This window comes from Natator depressus, chromosome 2, assembly GCF_965152275.1.
Source record: "Natator depressus isolate rNatDep1 chromosome 2, rNatDep2.hap1, whole genome shotgun sequence".
Classification (NCBI taxonomy): domain Eukaryota; kingdom Metazoa; phylum Chordata; order Testudines; family Cheloniidae; genus Natator; species Natator depressus.
In genome coordinates this window covers 57606431-57629330 of record NC_134235.1, presented here as the reverse complement: position 1 = coordinate 57629330, position 22900 = coordinate 57606431, and the positions used below count along the sequence as shown (strand labels likewise).

Sequence of the window (22900 nt, the reverse complement as noted above, 5' to 3'; positions counted from 1 at the left end):
TGCTGGGGGTGGGTTGTACCGCTTTAACTATACTGACATGGTTAAAGGGGCACAACTTTTATGTTTAGACAAGGCCTAAGCCACCAGTCTCCAGGTTACGCAACTCCAGCAACATTAGCAGAGACCTATGAAATTTCACACTTACTGAGCATGCTGCCTAATGACTACAAAACTTTCATTTCATCAGAGCCAGAACAGAAACTGACATTTTTGCATTATCCAAATGCAGCTTAAATTGTTTAGTGAATCAGTAATTCTCTGAAGGCTAGGAAGTAGCAAAGTCAACCTAACTGGATATTTCACCAAAAAGCTTTATGATACACAGAAGAAGATTGAAGCCCTTTTCAATGCTCCACCGTAGGTAGAGAAGACAGCAAGACTAACAGTTCTTTTGTAAATTTTACTCACACATAAACTGCTTTACTTCACAGAACAAATTCCTTTGGCACTTATAACTCAGGATTAAACAAAACCCTATCAGCATGAAAATAAGGAGCATATATGGAACAGCAGCCATACAAGTCTTTTTTTAAATCAATTTTCCCCCTCCAGAAATTAATATGGATAAAAGTGTCAATTTTAAATGCGTTGAAACCTCAGATGTGATTTACTTTAATTTATAGATCAAATTCATCCATAGAACCATTTGCATAATTTTTGTCAGCATATCAAGGCCCTGATTTGGCAAGGTATTTATGTACATGTGTAACTTTAGGCACATGAGCAGTTCCACTGACTTCATTGGCACCTCTTAAATGCTTAATGTTAGGCCCCAGCTTAAGTACGTTGCTGAATAGGGGCCTAAATACAAAGCCTGGCAGTTTAAAAGAAGAAGTAGCTAAAGTCCTGATTCAGTATGGCTTTATGAGTGTGTTGTTCTTCCAATTCTGGAGAAAAGAAACATTCTGATTGCATACTGAAGGAGGCATAGGAATATCCACTTGGTTCAGAGTGAAAGTCACAAAAAAATATTCATTAGGGATACAGAAGTATTTATTCAGTCTTTTAATGAATAAAAAGGGTGGAGTTTGTTTTTGTGTTTTGCGTGCAGGTCCAATGGCTCTTACAACCCTATTTTTCCCAACTTCTTCTCTTTGTTTTTCGTTCACAGGATGGCACATACAATTCAGGGTCTGACTTGTGAGGCTTTTTTGAAAATGAAAGCTGACAGTTTTAATGTGGATATTAACAGCTAGATTGATAATCACCATCTTGATATCCATGCAGCTCATTACTGCATTTTTAACATGCTGAGCACGAATGTTCTTCCGTGGACTTTGCACTAGTAATAAAGCAGCAGAGGCTGGCGACAGCTGTAAGTCGGGAGGCAAAGCTGACATGTAAAGGTGCATTTAGAGCCAATTTAGCCATGAAAGACCTGCGTAGGATCTGGAGCAAGAAGGTGAAACTGTACACAAAAGTACAGATTTATCAAATCTGTGTACCTTCAATTTTCTTATAAGGATGTGAAATATGGACATTGCTTAAACATGACATCAGGAGGCTGGAGACATTTTATATGAGTTGCCAGAGGTGGCTACTGGTATAAGATGGTTTGATTTTATCAGTAATCGGGATGTATCATTGAGAACTGACCTCGAGAGGATTGAAGTCAACATTAGCCATTGCTGATTGGCCCTTTTTGGTCATATTGCCTGCCTCAGAGATAATGTCCCTGCACATCATGCCCTGAAGATCGGACTTGAGGACAGGAAGGGATACGGCCTGGTCACAGACTGGTGATGGCTATGCGGGCATCTGCCATTAAACTGACTGCACCAGATCAGCAATAATCCTGTGGAGCTCTTAGACACGCAGACCAAAGCCATACAGTGTGGTTACAGACACTAGGCACTACAGACCTCCACTGTATAGGCATGTGGTTGCAAACATCCTGCTGCATATGAAAATCAAAACAGGACAGGCAAGTCCCACCGTAGAAAACCTCCACTATGGGAAAACACATATCACAGTGCTGACAGCCTGTATCAACTAGGCTAGAATACAGACTACAAAATTACTTTTCCTAGGTGTTACTGCTTCAAATCCACTGAAAAGAATGAGCTAAAGAATGGAAAATGTGTTGAGGGAGATTAGGGGAAAAAAACATTTAATAACATTAAATTATCGTGTAACTTGTTTCAAAAGTCCCCCATGGAGAGTGTCAGGTAAACTGAGCTTCCTTCATGGTGTCCTATCTAACTCAATAGCCCAATGACAATGCCTGATTATACCAGTGACTTTGCTCCCTTCACATAACACCCATTCATGCCTGTCCCCAGAAGCATATTTGGGTATATGGGTCAGAACCTGAGACCCTTCACATCCTATTCCTTGCAGAGAGGCACAGGTGTATGATTGGACTTCCTGACCATGAGGTTCAGATACTGGACTGGCATTCTGCTTGCTTCACAAGGTTATTGAAGGTCTGAAATAGCCTCTCTCCCACTGACAGGATTGGCCTAACCAGCTCAGCCTCTTTCCCACCTGACCCTCCTCTTGGCTCCCTCCAATGCATCCTTTCACTCGGAACCAATGACGATACATTCATGGCTGGATTCGGTACCCACTTTCACCTCTCTTTGTTCTCTCCTGGGCTGCAAAACCCTTGCTGTCAGTCTCAACTAATGGTCTGGCTTCTGGTTCCCAGCCATTATTCACTGGATCCACATGCAGGCAGCAGTGCAATATCCAGGAGTTTCAGGTTGGTTTTGCATGGGACAAAATTCAGAAAACAAAGGTATGGACAACAGGACATGAGATAGGATAAATGGATGTCCCACTGTTGTGAGCTCCAGCAGCAATATGCTCCCTCGTATCATCATTCTCATCTTGGACGCAGCTATTTGATGACAGATATGAACGTTGAACTGACAATTTGTGTAAAACAAGACTAAACTGCATCAAAATATATTGCTTGCTGTCATGTTCATATAGTCTGAGCTTTTACCACAGCAGGCCTAGATAGGTGCCTGAAGATCTGGGACTGTGGACCAGGCCAGGAAGCATATCCCTTGTGAGTGCAGGAATTTTGTGTCGTCTACTGAGGGTGAAACACAGACCCTCAACATTACAATATAAACTGCTTGTTTCTTCCTAATGGCATACACCTCTTGGAAATCTGCTCAGTCATGGACTGAATCTTGGCTGAATTTTTGGGAGAGGGGTATGCCAGTTACAGTTGAGGTAAGCAGCATTTCTGATGCTATATCTTCACAGATTAGTCATCCAGTTAGGGTTACAATCAATGGTGGGGTCTCATGATCCTGCAGCAGTGGGAGGGAAAGGTTTAAGATTAAGCATAAAACTACTTTACTGTACCAGTGGGAGTGGGTAGATTCTCTGAGCAAGAGTCTATGGTTTTCTTAGTGAAGATCTTACTGCATGCTTGTTAAGGCTTGGGTATCAGAAGATTCCATTTGGGCCTTGGTCTGTATTATACAACCAGTGACAGAGAGGAGAGGCCTTCTTCATTGATAGTTCACTTCCTCTTCGCCCTTGGAGCCTTTACCAGGATATGTTGTCTTTAGACAATAGGTGACATTTTCAAAAGCACCTAAGTAACTTAGGCTCCTAAGTCTCAAGTGCCTAAGTCATTTTTGAAAATTGGACTTACACTGTTAAGTCACTGAGGGTATGTATGTCTGCACACTGAGTGGCAGTGAGTCTCAGAGCCTGGGTCCAAAGACTCAGACTGGCAGGGCTCACGCTACGCCGCTAAAAAAAGCTGTGCAGATTTTATGACTCAGGATGGATCTCGGACTCTGAAGCTCACATCCAACCCTAGGCTTGAGGGCTTGAGCTCTAGCTGGAGCCACAATGTCTACACAGCTATTTTTAGCCCCATAGTGCAAGCCCAAGTTGGTTGACCCAAACTCTGAGACTTACTGCTGCAGGCTGCTGCTTGCTGTGTAGACATATCCCTTAAATACTACTTTACTCAATATCTTCCTTAAGTACAATCCAGTAAAGAAATAGTCATGGTTGCTCTGCATATGCAGTGGTATCTGTCCTCAAAAGTTCCTTCCCTCAGCAAAGGCTTGATTTTCAAATAAAATATATGCAAATGTGCACCTAATTTACTTGTGCAATTACTGCTGTGAGCCCTATTCTGGTACCTGTGTGAGCAAATACTTTGTTAGGGCTTGTCTACACTGGCAATTTACAGCACTGCCACTTTCTCGCTCAGGGGTGTAAAAAAAACACACCCCTGAGCGCAGCAAGTTTCAGCGCGAGGAAGTGCCATTGTAGACTGTGCACCAGCACTGGCAGCCGCACTCCCAGCACTGGTAGGGGAGATTGGATTTTTTAGAGCACTGGGAGAGCTGTCTCCCAGAGTTGTGCTATGACCACACAAGCCACGTTAAAGCGCTGCCATGACAGCGCTTTAGTGTTGCCAGTGTAGACTAGCCCGTAGATTCACCTAATTTAGGCTCTAAATGACAGACAATGTGTTTTGACATTTCTATCAACATACCAAAATAATGTTAACATTTAAACACAATATGCTGATCTACAATAACCCTTTCACATCATACATGTACAATAAGCTGGGAATTTTGTTCTCCTATCTTTATAAGAAATATACAATCAAGGAAATACCATACACACATTTGCATTTGGGATTCATTTGAATAAATATTTTACTTGATCTTCCTGCTGAAATCACAGCATGCAATTTCTCACCCTACCTGGATATCCCCAATCTTCTGTCCAATCATTGTAAAATAATACAATCAATCAGAGACCTCACAGGGAAAATAAGTTTTCTTGCAGAAGCTCCCCTTTTTCCTCCAAGGTACTAAAAGTACTCCACCGTTATGTACACTAGTTTCTAGGCTAGAATTACATGCAATGACTACAGCCTACAAAATCTTTTGACTAATCCAATGAAGTTAGTTACACAGACATGTTCACTTGTAGTCACGAAAGCTATAATAAAACGAATCTGTGCAATACTGCATTTTAAAAGGGTTTAAAATATCGTTCTTTTCTAAGACGTGACTACAAAAATGTTGTTCGTCAGTCCATATTTAATGTCTCTCAATAATCTACATATCAAATGTACCAGGATAAAAGATAAATAGTATCTTTTTTCTGACTGCACACCCTGCAAACTCAACCTGGGAACTGAAAATCAAGCTACATTTTTTCTTTCTTGTGCTTCATCACCGGTGAGACAGATTCCACTGATCAAATTTTGCCCTCAGAGACAGCTGAATGACCCACTGCTTTTCAATGTAGTTCCATGGTGTAAATGACTGCCTTGTAATTTGAACTTAATAAGCAATTCTGTTTATGATGCACAAGGAGGAACAGAATCCAATTCTGACTCTCAGCTTTATTGGGTCTGCAGAATAAAAAGTAGTAAAAACTTAATTAAAGTAATTAAATCCAACTCTGAATACACACCAGGAACAGATCTGTTGTTTTTACATTTGTCAGCTGTCTCTTTAGGGTCTCTACTTAAGTTCATGTTTATGGGGGTTCAGCAGTGTAACAATATAAAAAACGCTTGACTATAAGGAAACAGCATCTTTTTAATCTCAGTCTTAGGGCTTGTCTATCTACAGGTTTTGCACCACTTTAACTATACCAGTTTTGAAGCAGATGCAGTGAAAGCAATACAGCTCCCTAATGTGAGTGCAGTTATACTTGTATAAAGGAGCTCATTCTGGTATAGTTCAAGAGAAATAAGCTATACTGGTATAAACACCTTTATATACCAGCACAACTGCTTCCACACTAGGAAGTGTACCATTTTAAATATATCACTGTAAAATCACACCAGTAACCAAACTAGCTAATCAGTACAAGAACTCTATGTAGACCAGGCCTTAGAAGTACAGAATCAATTAGTAAGACTTGGAGATATTTAAAACTTATTATATTTATATAATGAATGCAACCAAAGCTCAGAATTCCCAGTCTGACATGATGAAGTACTTGCCAAAAACATGAGGCATTTAAAGCAAAATTAAAATCATAATTAGCTCTTAAGTATGTTTGCCTTGATTAGGTTCCTGCTTTCTGTGATATTAGGCAGAGATATATTTGTACTGTATTGTGAGACTGACTTTTATGTTTAATTTGTGTAATTTGTGTTTGGTAACAGAATGTCCCTTGTAAATCAATTGCTGCATTCCAGCCTTTCTTAAAATGATAAGTAAAAATTAAGCCATTTCCACTGAGGTACCACCAAGATAAATTTGCTTCCATCCAGAAATCTTCAAATCAATGCTGTAGTATCATCTGACTTAAAGGAATGCTCAGCAAGTCCTTTAATCACTATTTCTAGATCCTGAGACATTGTTAATTTCATTTGAAGATTTCAGTGTTTTGCAATACCCCTGAGAAAGGATTAAAGTCTGCTCTATAACAACTATAAGTTTTAGGTAAAGGCTCAAATGGCCAACAGACACAGTCTAATTGTTCTCAGGTGAAGACTCACATGGAACAAATCAAGCTCATCTAGGATAACTGATTTAATGCATATCTTTCATTCCCCCAGGGCAGCAAACTATTACCACTTGTTGCAGTAATTATTATTCATAATATTCTAGCCTGCCTCAGAAATGTTTGCTCAATTATTTATACATGAAGCCTTTGAGCTTGGAAAAGTAAGTACATAGTGGGCTTCTGTAGATGCTTTGTTCTACTGTTATCTCATATTGACTAAGTAGTGCATATCTGCATATGCAAATCAGGAAATCAGACGCAAAATTACCTTATATACATAAATCCATTGATCTATTAATCTAGCTAAGGATGTTCATGGAAGAGGATGCAGGCTCCCCTAGCAGCCCGCAGGCCAAAATGTCTCACCTCTTCTCCCATAGCATCAAGACAAGCTGTAAGAGCATATTCAAGTAGCTTCATGAAGCTACCACTGGACTCCCCTCACATCAAGAAGCATGTTATCTTCTGCTGAGTGGGAATAGGGAGAGTGAGACACCAAGCAAGAGCAAATAAGAACCAAAAATAAAATTTTAAACAGTTAAAAAAATAAGAGAGCAAGAGAGAGAGAGTCAGAAAAGCACTAGAGAGAGAGAAAAAAGTGGAAAATGGGGCACATCCATCTGTCGTAGGGGGTGGTAGCTCCACAAGAAAAAAAAAAATTGGGGGGCACGATCCCAGCCACAACTATTAGCCACAGAAATAAACTGAGAGCAAATCATGTTCCCACACAGAATCACCCTATCAAATGTAGGTGCCAATCAGCTCTGAGAAGTCATTGCGATAAATTGTTACTCAAACATGAAATAAAATGCTCTCTGTCATTAAAAGATAACATTTAGGATTACTGTATTTTGGCTGACCCATTGGTACGGTAATATTCAAGACAACTGGTGGCAAAGCTGCATTGTTTATCAAACCATATTAAAAAATAACATTCATTTGATTATTATTTCATAAGAAAAATAGCTACTGACAAAGCAAATATAACGACTTCATTGTCAACGGACACACAATCTGCCATTCAGGTGCTTTACGTAGAAAGGGAGTGGACAGAGGCACAGTTGATTCACACTGCTTTTTGTCAGTAACAAAAAATATTACTAGCTCTTTTTGCTTTGCTTAATTTCTCCCAGTTGTTCTTCCTTTAGCATTCTTTGTTTAATTTCTATGATATATATTTTTAATTTTTTTCTCTTTAGGCTCCCTTGATTTTTCTGAAGGCCATTGCCTTTCACCTGCACTATGAACAATCCAGACACCTCTCCCCAAAGCACTGCCTGATTTGCGATATGCGGGAGAAAAAATGAATTGCACAAAAAGTTTTCCAGTATTTCTGATTCAACTTTTTAAACCAAACAGCAAGTGAAAGACTCTGGTGACACTGTAAGTGGCCACTTCTGTGATGTGAGGAATGGAGAGAAACAAGGAATTAAATTTGGCATTTGACAGTGGGAAACTTGCTTTCTCAATGTCTTTACAATCTGGCCTCCCACCAATTCAGGAGAATCCCAGATACCCATCTGCAGTATTACCAATCCCTCACATTAAAAATATCTTAAATCACAGCACTCAAAATCACAAGATTGGCTTAAATCCAGGAGATTTAAATTTGGGGCTAATTTGTATTTATCCTCTGGTTTCTGAGCCATTAGGGTACACTCGTGACATTTTCAAGATTTTCTCCACAACCACGAGGATTTTTTTTTTTAAATGAAAGCTGAGATTTTTACATATTCAGAAGGGTTCAGGAGTCAGGGTTATAAGAAAATCATCCAATATCACAAGGCTCATAATAGAATCTCAACAGTTAGCAACACTAATAGGCTGTTTCTTTGCTCTTACACAGTAAAACTTTTCTGGTGGCACCAACAAAAATATCTTAAAACCGACTGGGACAAAATGTTTCCTGCCGCCAGAAAATTGCTGCTATGCAGTACAGATGTGATCACACCCAAGTTGTGGTGAAAACCGAATGCAACACATATCCTGGAATATCTTACTTCTTAATTAAGACATCTGGTTTCTAGAACAGACATCATCATATTTTCATGTCTCCATTAATCCAATCTCCAGTTGCATCAAACTACATATCATCCTAGCTATCTATTACAAGGGTGATTCTATTGCAGAGTCTCCCTCAATTAAGCATCCTAGAATGTACAGCTGTGTAGTTCTTTATTTGCACACACACTTGATATGGAATAGGGAGCACCACCTTCCCTAAGAAAGTTAAAGCGGTGAATCCTGTAATATTGATAATGTGAAAGATATAGATGAAAGGGTATGGAATTTAAAAGAATGTCTCCAAAAACAGATTATAAAGAGACAATCTCCTTTTAGCCCTAAAATAAAGCAACATGCACATACTTCAGGAGTACAAATTGGCTCCATCCATTCAAGGTACTGTTCCAGCCGGTCCAACTTAGATTGACTGGCATCACAAAAAACATTTAAAGCCATTGTTTCTTAAAGTTTTTTCTTTAATAGGAAAAAATTACAAAAGAAAAGAAACAGCTGATCTCCTAGACAAACCCCGGAAGCAAACTGTCATGTTCTCTTGTCTAACATTTACAATGGAATTCTGACTAGAGATTAGGGTACTTTTAAATCTATTGTAGTTCAGGATATGATGTTAGAGTTTAGGGGACAGGGATAGTTTAGTGCACAACATCTATTCATCTGTGCAAAGGAGAGCAAGAACTGGAATTAAGAAAACTTTCATATTCCACACTTTTGGATTATTCCTTATGCTGAACTAGCTCATCTTTTGTGTATTACAACTCTTTCACCTGTATTACAACTTTAAACTCTATGACAAACAAATACCACAGAATTTAGTTCCATTAGAAGATGAATACACACATCAGGCTGACTCACTCTCACCACCCTCCAGACAGCGGCTAAATTTTATATCAAGCCTATTTTAGACACCACCAAAAATGATATTTAACACCTTTCACCTAAATTATATCACTACCTACTTCACTAGTGATTTAAATAACCACAGATAAATTGAAGAGAATTTGAAGTGAATACCAGGCTTGCCAAAAACCCCAAAATAAACAAAGAAATTAAAATATTCAAAGCCAATTAACTAGTCTTCTTACCTTGTTCTTTTATCTGACGAATTTGCTTCACAGTTTCTTTCAAGATTGCACATTTGTCAGGTTTAAAGTTAAAGTTGTCAATATCATTAATATTTGCAAAAATCAGCTCTGCAAGTTCTTCTATGTATTTATTCTCCTGCTCACGATTACGTTTCTCAGTGCTTCTTTTAGGGCTGAAAGACGAGGTTAAAATGTGTTATTTTTAACAACTGTTTGTTCACCTTCTGATGACTGACAGTTCAAAGTTGAGATTAGGATCTTGAAGAAGATTTAACAACATCAAAGAAATAAAACAAAAAAAACCTCATAGACCTACTCTTTCTTGAGTAGAAATGTCCATGTTAGAATAAACAAATTAGCTCAAAAGTGAACAAAAGTGAACAAAAAGTCCACTTGTTTGTTCCCAAGCAGTCAGCTTTTGGAGATGGGGTTCAAAATTTAAAAAAAAATATATGCAAAAAAATTTTAAACAAAATCACTAATGCACCTCCCTGCCATGTTAAGAACTCAAGGAAAACAACATTTTGTTAGTACATGAGAAAGTGAAACTGCCCAGAAACAAAAGTTAAACCAACTAACCTATTTCCATTGTCCAACCCACGTGAAAGGCAATGATTAACCACTCGCATAAATGCTGAATACTAAGTTGGGTTTTAAAATTCTTTCAGTTTTAATAAAGTACCATATATACTCGATCATAAGCTGGTTCGTTTATAAGCCAACCCCTCCCGCCCCCCCCCGCAAGATGGATAAGTAAAAATGGCAAATTTTTATGACCCATTCATAAGCCGACCTTATAATTCAGGGGTCGCCAAACTTTGGCTCCCAGCCTATCAGGATAAGCCACTAGCGGGCCAAGACCATTTGTTTACCTCGAGCATCGCAGGCATGGAGGTAAACATAAGTAAACAAAATGTCCTGGCCCACCAGCAACTTACCCTGATGAGCGGGGACAGCAACCGGTGGGGAAATTTGGGCGGGGGGGGGGAAGAAGCTGGGGGTCAGGGGAGTAACCCCTGTGACCACCCCCCACACGACCCCACCCCAACCCAGGACCTCCCCACATGACCGCTCCCCACGTAATCCCTCCCATAGGCCAGGATCCCCACACTCTCCCCATCCCATCCCGTCCCACCTTACCTGGGGTGGGCCAGGGAGGATGTCTCTGGCCTGGCCGGAGCTGCTCCGGGAGGCTGGGAGGTGCAGCCGCAGCCTGCCAGTCCCAGAGCTGCTATAGCTGCTTCGGAGGTTTGGAGGAGAACAGCGTGGCCAGAAGAGGAAAGACTCTGGCCCTGCCTCTTCCCTTCTGTCTCTGCTGCCTCTCCTTGCCCTCTCTGTTGTGGGGGTGGGGGCGGCGCTGTGTCCCACCTCTCCCCCTCTTTATACCCGTTCGTAAGCCGAATCCCCTTCTCTGATGCTTCCCTTTTTTACTTAAAAAAAAATTCGGCTTATGAACGTGTATATACGGTAATTGAGGTAATTTTTTATTATTTTATGTCAAAAGTCTCTAAAATGTCAATAAAAGACAAAAGGGCAAATCCTACACTGTAGTTTGAAATGACTGAAGAATTCCTCTTCATAGTGAGTGCCAGAGAAAGCTATTTACTCAAGCTACCCCGTCTTTATCCAGATGGCAACATGAACTGTACCTCCTTTGCATGAGCGGGGTCTCAAAAATATATTAGATTTATTACAAGGGTCAACAGCTTAGATTTGTCTGAATGGAATAGTTGTGTAGTGACTCCCTGCTGGAATAAGAATTTAGTTGGCCATTGCCTAATGAGTGTGAAAAGTGTGTGGACTTTATTTTACCTATAAGAAAAAAATATAAAGATTGATTACTTACCTTGCAGTAACTGTGGTTCTTTTGTCCATGTGGCTCCCACTCTAGATGTGCATGCATGAGATTGGCATCTTTGAACAGCAGCGTCTGTGGGGGCTACACCCAAACCCATGGAGGGAAATTTGGGCCCCCTGTCCCCATTTCACTTTACTTACACAGATATTTTGGGCGATTCTCTGAGCGCAGGGCCCCAATAAAATTGTCCCCGCCTTTCCTTTCATCAGCCCTGGCTGACCCTATGCCCTGCATGCCCCCAGGCCCCTCAGCCAACGGGTATAAAGGGCACAGTGGCCACAACAGTCCCTCAGTTCCCTCACCAATTCAGAATCTCAGCAAATGAGTCTCTGAAATAGGAGACATAAAGGGTAGGTCATGGGGTCCCCACACACATCTTGAAGAACACAGTTACTGCAAGGTAAGTAACTGTTCTCTTCTTTTCATATATTTGTCCATGTGGATCCCACTGTAGGTGACTGGCAGTACCCCCATCGGAAAGGTGGGACTGAGGAGTCCTAGCTGCCACTAATTAAATGATTGCAATGCTGCCTTCCCAAAGCTGGTATCTGATCTTGCAGCCAAGTCATAGGTGCAGAGCTTAAGTGAGAGGGGACTACTCAAAGTAGCCACCTTGCAGATCTCAAATATGGAAATATTTCTGAAACATGCATAAAAGATAGCTTGAGCTTTAGCTGAATGTGCCTTAATGTCTGGTGGCAGGGGTATGCCAGACATGTGGTAGCAGATTGAAGTGAGCTGGGTAATCCATTTAGAAATTCTCTGAGAGAAGATGACTTGCCCTTTAGCAGCACTATTTCAAACAACAAACAAGACTGAGGGAAAGTCTAAAAGACTTTGTCCTATAAATAAACATCTGCATTTCGCTAGGAAAGACTGGGGTTTTGAAAAGAACACTAGAAGGTTTAAAAGAAATCTGAAACAACTCTTGGAATAAATTTAGGATGAGGTCTCAACATCACCTTGTCTCAGTGAAACAGGGTAGAAGGAGCGGGATCCAGCCATGAGGGCTTGGCGTTCACTGACCCAGTTGGCTGATGTAACAGCCAGTAAAAAAGGCAGTTCTGAGAATAAGAAGGTGAAGAGAACATTCAGAAAGAGGTTCATAGGGACGCCTCATAGGACCAATGAGGATGATGTTGAGATGCCTAAGAGAGAGGGGGACTTCCTAACCGATGAATATTTTCCACAATATATTCTACTTGTGGAGGGCTTCGTACTTTGCAATAGAATTTCTCATATCTGTAGTGAACATTCTCTGCCATTAGCACTTAGCAGCCAACATGTAGACTCCTAGGTGCTGCGACATTTTGGGTCTGGTTATAGAATTTGTCCCCAGTTCTGAGATATGTGTGGACAGTCCAGAAGTGCTACTGGGTGCTGAGTTGACATTTTAAGTGTTGCGGAGTCAGTACCAGATTGAGTAGGTATCAAAGCAGCCCTAGGGCCTTTTGGTGGTGAGCCAAACATTGAACCAATGTTGCTTGTTTCTGTAGCATGAAAGGGCTTTATGCTCAGTTCTCAGGAACAGAGTGAAGGCAAACAGCTCTTCTTAGGCTTTCCCTTTCTTTGGAGAAGAAGATAGTTGCTGGGAACAATGTTTGGTCCACTGCTGTGATCTATCTCGTCTCAGTGCAATACCAGTCTTTAGTGGTTTGGAGTAGCCACAGCTGCTGAGGTGGTCTTTGGCAGCCATGGGTTTTGACTTGTCAATGTTGCCAGGTTCGACTTCTTATTATACCAGTCTTGGCAGTTGGATCCTGGCTGATAGGGACACAGAGAGATTGAAACTTGGAAGTAGAAGGTCCCATCTTAAAGAGATTGATGCCTGTTCTTCTAGGTCAAAACTGTCTTTCATAGATTGGTCCGGCATACATAATATCAGCAGAATGTCCATGGATTTTCTTGTTCTTGAGAAGGATCGGTGGACAGGGCACTGGTCAGGCACACAGCTTTCACTGGCTCAAAATTAATCATGGTTGTAACAATCTAAAAGGGTCGGCGAGACTGTCACAAGATGGGCAGGTTGGAAGCCTGAAGTCTGAGTCCACCATTGAAGTGACTGTGACACAGCACACCAAGGAGGAAAAAGGGGAGTTTGTTTGTTTGCTTGGGGGTTGTTGTTTTTTGGGAAGGAATACATTTAAGGAAAAGTTTTTTTTTAAGAAAAACAAAAAAGGGGAGATTTATAGGAAAATTAACCCCAACTGGTTAAATTTATAGAAAATGTGCTACGGATAAAGAAATAACAGAATAGGAAATCTTAGAGGCAATAGGAAGAATAAAAAGTGGTAAAATTCCAGGATCTGATGGCTTTGCAGGTGAAGTTTACAAGGTATTTAATAAGGTATTAGTGGGTTCCTTGTGGGGTACCTTCAATGCCATTCCGTTAGGGAAGAAACTTCCACAAACCTATGAAAAGAAGCTGTTGTTTTCCCTAAAATTGAAAAAGACCTTACCTTATGCAGCTCTTATAGACGCATGACATAAACAACTTAACAAAAATACTAGTGAGCCAACTGCAGTCCATACTCTCAGTTTATATAAACTAGGGCTGTCAAGCAATGAAAAAAATTAATCGCACTGTTAAACAATAGAATACCATTTATTTAAATATTTTTGGATCTTTTCTACATTTTCAAATACAGTAATTCCTTGCTTAACGTTGTAGTTATGTTCCTGAAAAATGCAACTTTAAGCGAAACGATGTTAAACAAATCCAATTTCCCCATGAGAATAAATGTAAATGGGGGGTTAGGTTCCAGGGAAATTTTTTTCACCACACAATATATATACACACACACACAATACTGTACACAGCAACGATGATTGTGAAGCTTGGTTGAGGTGGTGAAGTTAGAGGGTGGAAGAGGGTGGGATATTTCCCAGGGAATACCTTACTGCTAAATGATGAACTAGCATTCAGCTGAGCCCTCAAGGGTTAATACATTGTTGTTAATGTAGCCTCACACTCTACAAGGCAGCTTGAAAGGAGGGAGGGGAGACAGCATGGCAGACAAGACACACACCCTGTGTGTGGGGGGGGGGGAGAGAGAGAGAGAGAGAGATGTGCATTGCCCCTTTAAGTACGCTGACCCCACTCTAAGTACACTGCCCTTTTAAGTATATTAGGAAGTTGAGACAGCAGCTGCGGCTAGCAAGTTCTCTCCTCCCTGAGCCCTGTCATGTCCCCACCCTGCTCTATATGGAGAAGGGATAAGTGGGGGGCAGAGCAAGGGGGAGGGGGACACCCTGACATTAGCCTCCCTCTTTCTCCCTCCCTCCTGCAAACAAGCAGGAGGCTCCCGGGAGCAGCTCCAAGGCAGAGGGCAGGAGCAGCACATAGCAGTGGGGGGAGGGACAGCTGAACTGCCAGCAATTGATAGCCTTCTGGGCGGCTGCCACACAGGGAACTTAGGGGAGCGGGGAGCTGATGGGGGGGCCTGCCGGTCCACCCTGGTTCCAAGCCCCCACCAGCTGGCTGCAACAGGCTGCTCTTCCTGCAAGCAGTGGACAAAGCAGGCGGCTGCCAAACAACGTTATAAGGGAGCATTCCACAACTTTAAACGAGCATGTTCCCTAATTGATCAGCAACGTAATAACAAAACAACGTTAACCGGGACATTAGGAAAAACTTTTTCACTAGGAGGGTGGTGAAACACTGGAATGCGTTACCTAGGGAGGTGGTGGAATCCCCTTCCTTAGAAGTTTTTAAGGTCAGGCTTGACAAAGCCCTGGCTGGGATGATTTAGTTGGGATTGGTCCTGCTCTGGGCCGGGGGTTGGACTAGATGGCCTCCACAGGTCCCTTCCAACTCTGTTATTCTATGATTCTATGACTTTAAGTGAGGAGTTACTGTATATTAATTTCAGTTACAACACAGAATACAAAGTGTACAGTGCTCACTTTATATTTATTTTTAATTATGAATTATTTGCACTGTAAATACTAGAAGAAATAGTATTTTTCAATTCACCTAATACAAGCACTGTAGTGCAATCTTTTTATAATTAAAGTTGAATTTACAAATGTAGAATTACATACAAAAAGTAACTGCATTCAAAAACAAAACAATGTAAAACTTTAGAGCCTACAAGTCCACTCAGTCCTACTTCAGCCAATCACTCAGACAAACAAGTTTTACAACTTGCAGGAGATAATGTAAACAAGAAGTGGGCTGCAATGTCACCTGAAAGTGAGAACATGACACTGTTGTAGCCGGCGTCACAAGATATTTACGTGCCAGATGCGCTAAATATTCATATGTCCCCTTTATGCTTCAACCACCATTCCAGAAGACATGCGTCCATGCTGATCACGGGTTCTGCTCGATAATGATCCAAAGCAGAGTGGACCGACGCATGTTCATTTTCATCATCTCAGTCAGATGCCACCAGCAGAAGGTTGATTTTCTTTTTTGGTAGTTCAGGTTCTGCAGTTTTCACATTGGAGTGTTGCTCTTTTAAGACTTCTGAAAGCATGCTCCATACCCTCTCCCTCTCAGATTTTAAACCTTGGGTTGAGTGCTATCTTTAGAAATCTCACATTGGTACCTTCTTTGCATTTTGTCAAATCTGCTGTGAAAGTATTCTTAAAACGAACATGTGCTGTGTCATCATCCAACACAATTATAACATGAAATATATGGCAGAATGCAGGTAAAACACAGAGCCAGAGACATACAATTCTCCCCCAAGGAGTTCAGTCACAAATTTAATTAACGCATTATATTTTTAATGAGCATCATCAGCATGGAAGCATGTCTTTTGGAATGGTGGCTGAAACATGAAGGGGCCTACGAATGTTTCGCATATCTGGCACGTAAATACTTTGCAATGCCAGCTACAAAAGTGCCATGCAAACGGCTGTTCTCACTTTCAGGTGACATTGTAAATAAGAAGCAGGCAGGAATATCTCCCATAAATGTAAACAAACTTGTTTGTCTTAGCAATTGGCTGAACAACAAGTAGGACTGAGTGGACTTGTAGGCTCTAAAGATTTACATTGTTTTATTTTTGATTTTAGTTATATAACAAAAAAATTCTACATTTGTGAGTTACACTTTCACAACTAAGAGACTGCACTACAGTACTTGTATGAGGTGAATTGAAAAATACTATTTCTTTTATCATTTTTACAGTGCAAATATTTGTCATCAAAAATAATAATATAAAGTGAGCACTGTACACTTTGTATTCTGTGTTGTAATGGAAATCAATATATTTGAAAATGTAGAAAAACATGCAAAATATTTAATAAATTTCAATTGGTATTTTATTTTTTAACAGTGCGATTAATCACGATTCATTTTTTAATCGCGATTCTTTTTTTTTTTTAGTCAATCACATGAGTTAACTGCGATTAATCGACCGTCTTAATATAAACCCAAATCAAACTGTATTCGTTAAGGATAGATAAATGTCAGACAATATTTGGAGAGTACTTGGAATCATCCATAATGCCAGATCAAAAAGATCCATTTTTTTTTATCATCACTTGATCCACAGAAAGCTTCTGATAGACTAGAGTAGAGCTTTTTGTTTCAAGTCCTGTCCCAGATGAACATTGGCCCCTTAGTTCCTTAAATGGATAAAGGTTCTTCATAATCAATTCAAAAGCAGTGGTGCAATTTAACAACATTAAATCTGCCCTGTTTGAATTACACAGAAGGAGTAGGAAAAGATGTCCATTGTCTTCTTTACTTTTTGCATTGGCCATGTAGCCTTTTGCACAGCGGATAAAGAATAATGAATTTATCACAGGAATAAAACTTGAAGGAACACATCAGAAAATAGCTTTATATATGGTGATATATTATTTTTATCTAACACAAAAGTTTCCCTAAAATTAGTGTCTAAGAAAATCCATGACTTTGGGAAAGCATTTGGATTTAAAGTACATTACACCAAATCTGAAATGCTAGCTATCAATTTGCCAGATTCTCAGAAGTCATTCCTCTAGAAAACATTTGGGTACAAGAACCCTGAGAATTCAAATCTCAAACAGTGTAGAAGAGCTCTATGATTTAAATGTCAAACCACGACTTCAGCAAATGAAAAAAATCTGGAGAGCTGAGGGGGAAGTATATACTTTCTTGGTTAGGAAGAATAGCCTTACTCAAAATGAACATTTCAGCAAGGATATCTTTCTTGGTTTCAAAATCTTTACGTAATCCTCCCAGAGAACATCCTAGCAGGAATACAGAGGATGTTGTTAAAATTTATATGAAACCAGAAAAGACCAACTGCATGCAGATATTTTGTACAGACCAATTAAAACAGGATGGACTAGCTGTTCCAAATATTCTATGGTACTAATAAGTCAGCCAGCTCAAAGCAATGGTCAGGGGGCTGGGGCACATGACTTTCGAGGACAGGCTGAGGGAACTGGCTTGTTTAGTCTGCAGAAGAGAAGAGTGAGGGGGGATTTGATAGTAGCCTTCAACTACCTGAAGGGCAGGGGGATCCAAAGAGGATGGAGCTCGGCTGTTCTCCGTGGCAAAAGATGACAGAACAAGGAGCAATGGTCTCAAGTTGCAGTGGGGGAGGTCTAGGTTGGATATTAGAAAACACTATTTCACTAGGAGGGTGGTAAAGCACTGGAATGGGTTACCTAGGGAGGCGGTGGAATCTCCATCCTCAGAGGTTTTTAAGGCCCGGCTTGACAAAGCCCTGGCTGGGATGATTTAGTTGGTGTTGGTCCTGCTTTGAGAAGGGGTTGGACTAGATGACCTCCTGAGGTCTCTTCCAACCCTAATCTTCTATGATTCTAGCAGTGGACTGGAGCTCTCTAACTCAGCCAAACACTGGGTCTTTATTGAACAAGAAAATTGTGGTGGTGTAACTATTGCTAGACTACCATGGATTAATTTTTAAAAATCATGCTCTCCAGAAATTTATACATATCCTTTAGCAAAGGCTACTCCATGGGTTAGGGATAGAACTAGATATAAGATAAACTTTTCTCCCTCATCAATGATACCCATTGCAAATAATCCAGATCTTAACCCAAATTATGAACCACACAGTTTTAAAAAGATTAGGAGAACCATGGAATGAATATTTTTGGCCAGCTATTCAGTAAAGAAACTTTTCGAACCTATTTAGAGATCAAAACTAACTTGAAATGGCCCACTCTCCCTTTGTACCAGTACTTTCAAGTTAGGCAGTAAGTTGTTTTATACAAAAAGCTCATGTTAGTAGAAGTGATGGCGTCTGGTCAATTAGGGGAAAAAATATAACTAATTTGTATTAATCTTTACAGATAACTTTCTTAACAAAAATATCCATATATGATATACTGGGAAAAGAACGTGGATAGACAAATTACACCAGAGGAATAGGATTTGATCTGAAAAAGAGGAACAGCAACCTCAGTCTGTCGCATGGTCAAAGAATATTTCTTTAAAATACTGTTTCAATGGTTTCTTATACCAGTCAGATTTAAAAAAAAAAAACCATAGAGATTGAATGGGGATAAATGTTGGAAATGTTGTGGTGAAAGAAGTCTGTATGCATTAATGGCAGACATGCTTTCCCAAAGTAATGGTTTTCTTTAGACACTGATGTTATCTGTAAACAAATATCAACAACTGTTAGATATTTATTACCAAATGATCCTTTGGTTTTGTCTCACTGCTATAAATGGGAGAGGGAACTGAGAGACAACTGTGGCCATTTTGCCCTTTATGCACTAACAAGGGAAGCTTAGAGAGGCACACAGGGTGCAGGTGTGCCCTGACAGAAACTGGCGTTCAGAGATTTCAATCTTGTGCACGGGATGCATGCACACCTAGAGTAGGAGCCACACAGACAATTCTAGAAAGAGAAGAATATTTAGCCTTTATGTAGTCATTTACTTCTTCAAAATATTAATGAACCACTTCTTCAAAACACAAGTTATCTACCTGGGTCCAAGCTGATCAGGGCATTCCTTGCGCTTTCTTGACTCTGCCCTGGATGGGTCAGAGGAATTTTCTCCTATCCCACTCATCTTGAACACATATCAGCAACTACAAAAAAGAAGGGGGGAAAGGGTTAGAGTGGATGGACATCTTTTCTTCTTGTCTATACTTTTTTCTCTCTCCATATGCGACTTCATTTTCACTTTGCAAATCCATTTAACTTTGTAAAGTGTTTTGTGATATAGTTTCCCTGAAAGATGCTATGAAAATAAAAATATTGTATTTGTAGTCTTTCAAAATCTACACAGCAACTTCCCTACAATAAATTTTTCGATGGGCAAGTAAAACACAAGAGAATCTTGTGCCTGGACTGATGAATTTCAATGGCAATTTTGCAAGGTTGAACCAGGAAAGAGGGAAAAAATATAGGTTTCAGAGTAGCAGCCGTGTTAGTCTGTATCTGCAAAAAGAAAAGGAGTACCTGTGGCACCTTAAAGACTAACAAATTTATTTGAGCATAAGCTTTTGTGAGCTACAGCTCACTTCATCAGATGCATGTAGTGGAAAATACAGTGGGGAGATTTTATATACACAGAGAACATGAAACAATGGGTGTTACCATACACACTGTAACAAGAGTGATCAGGTAAGGTGAGCTATTACCAGAAGGAGAGTGGGGGGCAGGGAGGGGGGAACCTTTTGTAGTGATAATCAAGGTGGGCCATTTCCAGCAGTTGACAAGAACGTGTGAGGAACAGTAGTGGGGGGGGGGGGGGATAAACATGGGGAAATAGTTTTACTTTGTGTAATGACACATCCACTCCCAGTCTTTATTCAAGCCTCAGTTAATTGTATCCAGTTTGCAAATTAATTCCAATCAACAGTGTGTATAGTAACACCCATTGTTTCATGTTCTCTGTGTATATAAAATCTCCCCACTGTATTTTCCACTACATGCATCCGATGAAGTGAGCTGTAGCTCACGAAAGCTTATGCTCAAATAAATTGGTTAGTCGCTAAGGTGCCACAAGTACTCCTTTTTGCAGAAAAAATATAGTGTCAGAACAAGAAAAATACATCAGAAATGAAACAGAACTGACCTAAAAAGGGGACACACGTAGCTTTAGTTAAAAAGTTAAAATATCAAGCTTACACAAGTCTGCATGTGGTATCATGGAACGAGTATGACAATAACAACTGCTATAACCAATTAACATAGATTTAATAACTCTACATCCAAAATTAAATGTACTTCAGAGGGCAAATAACCTGTAAAACCATAATGCACTAGAGCAACACACACACTGGTAATATTTGTGTCACAGTAACACCTAGAAGCCCCAGTGAAGAATCAGCAGAGCCCTGAGCGGATACAAAAATGTAGATCCACATTCAATCCACATCCACAGTAATCAAATTGTATCTGACCTGCCATCTGAACTCCACCTTTTATATGAATCTACATCCGCATCTGCACACCACCAGCATCCTCCAGAAAAACAGTTTCTCAACTAGACATCTGTGGCCTCCTGGGGAGCCACCAATCAGTTTCAGGGGGTGTGCAGGGGGCGCCAGGGTACCAGCCCCTTGGACAGACCCCCTGTGATGGGGTGGACTAGGTCCAGAAGCCCCCTGCTGGAAGCACTGTGGCCCTGCCTCAACCCACCCCAGAAAAGGGCAGTAGAGAGGTTTAAGTCATGTATAAACTTCATAAGGGCTCTCTGCATGAGGGTGACTTTCACCCCTAGTCCTTGGGGCTGAAGTAGCAAAAGACTAAGCCTCCTCTAAAGCAGCTTTGCACTGTCTTAAGACTAGAGTTCTTGTGGCTGTCTACTTTGTGAGAAAAGAAAAGGCAGCTTCTCTTTGCAATCTCATATTGCTGGGCTCAATTTCCTACTAGAAAACCTGGATGAAAATGTGACTGGGGGTTTCTTTAGTGTCTATAACTTAGAAAAAAGAAAAGGAGGACTTGTGGCACCTTAGAGACTAACACATTTATTTGAGCATAAGCTTTCGTGAGCTACACCTCACTATGCATCCAATGAAGTGAGCTGTAGCTCACAAAAGCTTATGCTCAAACAAATTTGTTAGTCTCTAAGGTGCCACAAGTACTCCTTTTCTTTTTGCGAATACAGACTAACACGGCTGCTACTCTGAAACCTATAACTTAGTAGTGCTTGTTATTCTATCATGATGCTTAAAAACTGGTACATTAACTATGGGGGGAATTTTGAATTGTTTGATACAGTGATTTGTAGATTTCTGAGATATTTATACAGTCACATTTTCATCCAGGAAACAAAAGCTTTGGGGCCTTTAGAGATGCTATACTAAATCTGGCATTAAGTAATATTCAAGTTATGCCAACCATCCGAATAAGCTTTTGCCCACATGTATTGTGTAGAAGTATTAGCAGGATATGCAGTACACTTTTTAAAAACAAACTAGTCCTCTCTTTTAATTGTGGAGCCCTCCCTTAACAAATACAATAAAAATGGTGCAAAAAATCTGGCCAACTTTCCACATATAGGAAGAAATAAAGATGGTCACCTGTGTTTATTTTTCTTAAACAGCTATAGGACTGTCACGATCCAGATCTAAAATTATCTGTCCTTACACAAAATTAAACTATCTGGTTTGCAACAGCAGAACTTTTAGTCATGTTACTGTCAAATATTGCTACTGTCAGTTAGAAACGGCTAACTGACTACTTGTAATTCCACATCACTGGAGACATCATTTGATCGGGTTCTAGCACAAGACAGGTCGGGGTCCCCTTTGCTAGCACTTAAAATTTTTGGCCCTTGTGATAGGGTGTACCGGGTCCGTTGGGGCCCTCCGGAAGGTCCTGCAGTCCCTATCACACCATGCCCCCAAAGAAAGGGCAGTAGAGCTGGGTTCTCTAAGCTGCAGGGGAGGCAGCCAATCAGAGCCTAGCAGGCTCATATGAAAGGAGTTGCAGGACCTGGACAGCTCAGTTGCTGGCTGGAGCCAGAGAAGGAAAAATGGTGTTCCTGGGTGCCTGAAGAAACTGCAGCAGCTGGACAGAGCAGTCACTGGCTGGGACCAGGAGTGGAAGGCTGGGAGAGTCCATAGGTAAAGAGATTGGGGAGAAACCCTTCCTAAACAGGGATAGGACTGTGAAGCTCTCCAGGCACAGAGGCCTGGGAGAAAGAACCGTGAGAAAACAGGGCAAAGACCATGGGCAGTGGGTGACCTGCCAGCTCAGGGAGGCTAGCCCCCAGCTGGCCCCATCCCCCCCCTCCGCTGCTGAAGCACAGAGCCGCCCCTTCCCGTGGCTGCCAGCCCGCTCCCCAAGCGTCAGGCGGGCGGTGCATGCCCCCAAGCACCCCCAGCCCTCCTCCCCTGAACACAGGGCAGGCAATGCCGGCAGCTCTCCCCTCCCCCCGAGCAGCCCCGCCACCCCAAGTCCCGGCCACGGCCACCCTAGCCCAAGCATGCTTCCCTAGAAACACCCAGCCTGCCTGGGCTGGGGCCAAAGAGGAAGGGCAAGCCGGAGTGGGCCTTCTGAGCAGAGTGTGGGTGGGGCCACGCCGGGTGGTTTGGGGCGGC

General features: G+C 41.1%; 1 protein-coding gene across 3 annotated transcripts in view; it reads right to left on the bottom strand.

Annotated features, from left to right (window-relative positions):
- Window positions 1–22900, bottom strand: part of NCOA2 (nuclear receptor coactivator 2) — a 251838-nt gene that overhangs the window by 88543 nt on the left and 140395 nt on the right. For all 3 annotated transcript variants that reach the window (XM_074944251.1, XM_074944252.1, XM_074944253.1), the window contains 2 exons: window positions 19331–19435; window positions 9567–9739 (listed from right to left, as the gene is read on the bottom strand). In XM_074944251.1, the coding sequence (XP_074800352.1) occupies window positions 9567–9739; window positions 19331–19416 (259 nt within the window). In that variant the 5' untranslated portion in view covers window positions 19417–19435. The remainder of the gene's footprint in view (window positions 1–9566; window positions 9740–19330; window positions 19436–22900) is intronic.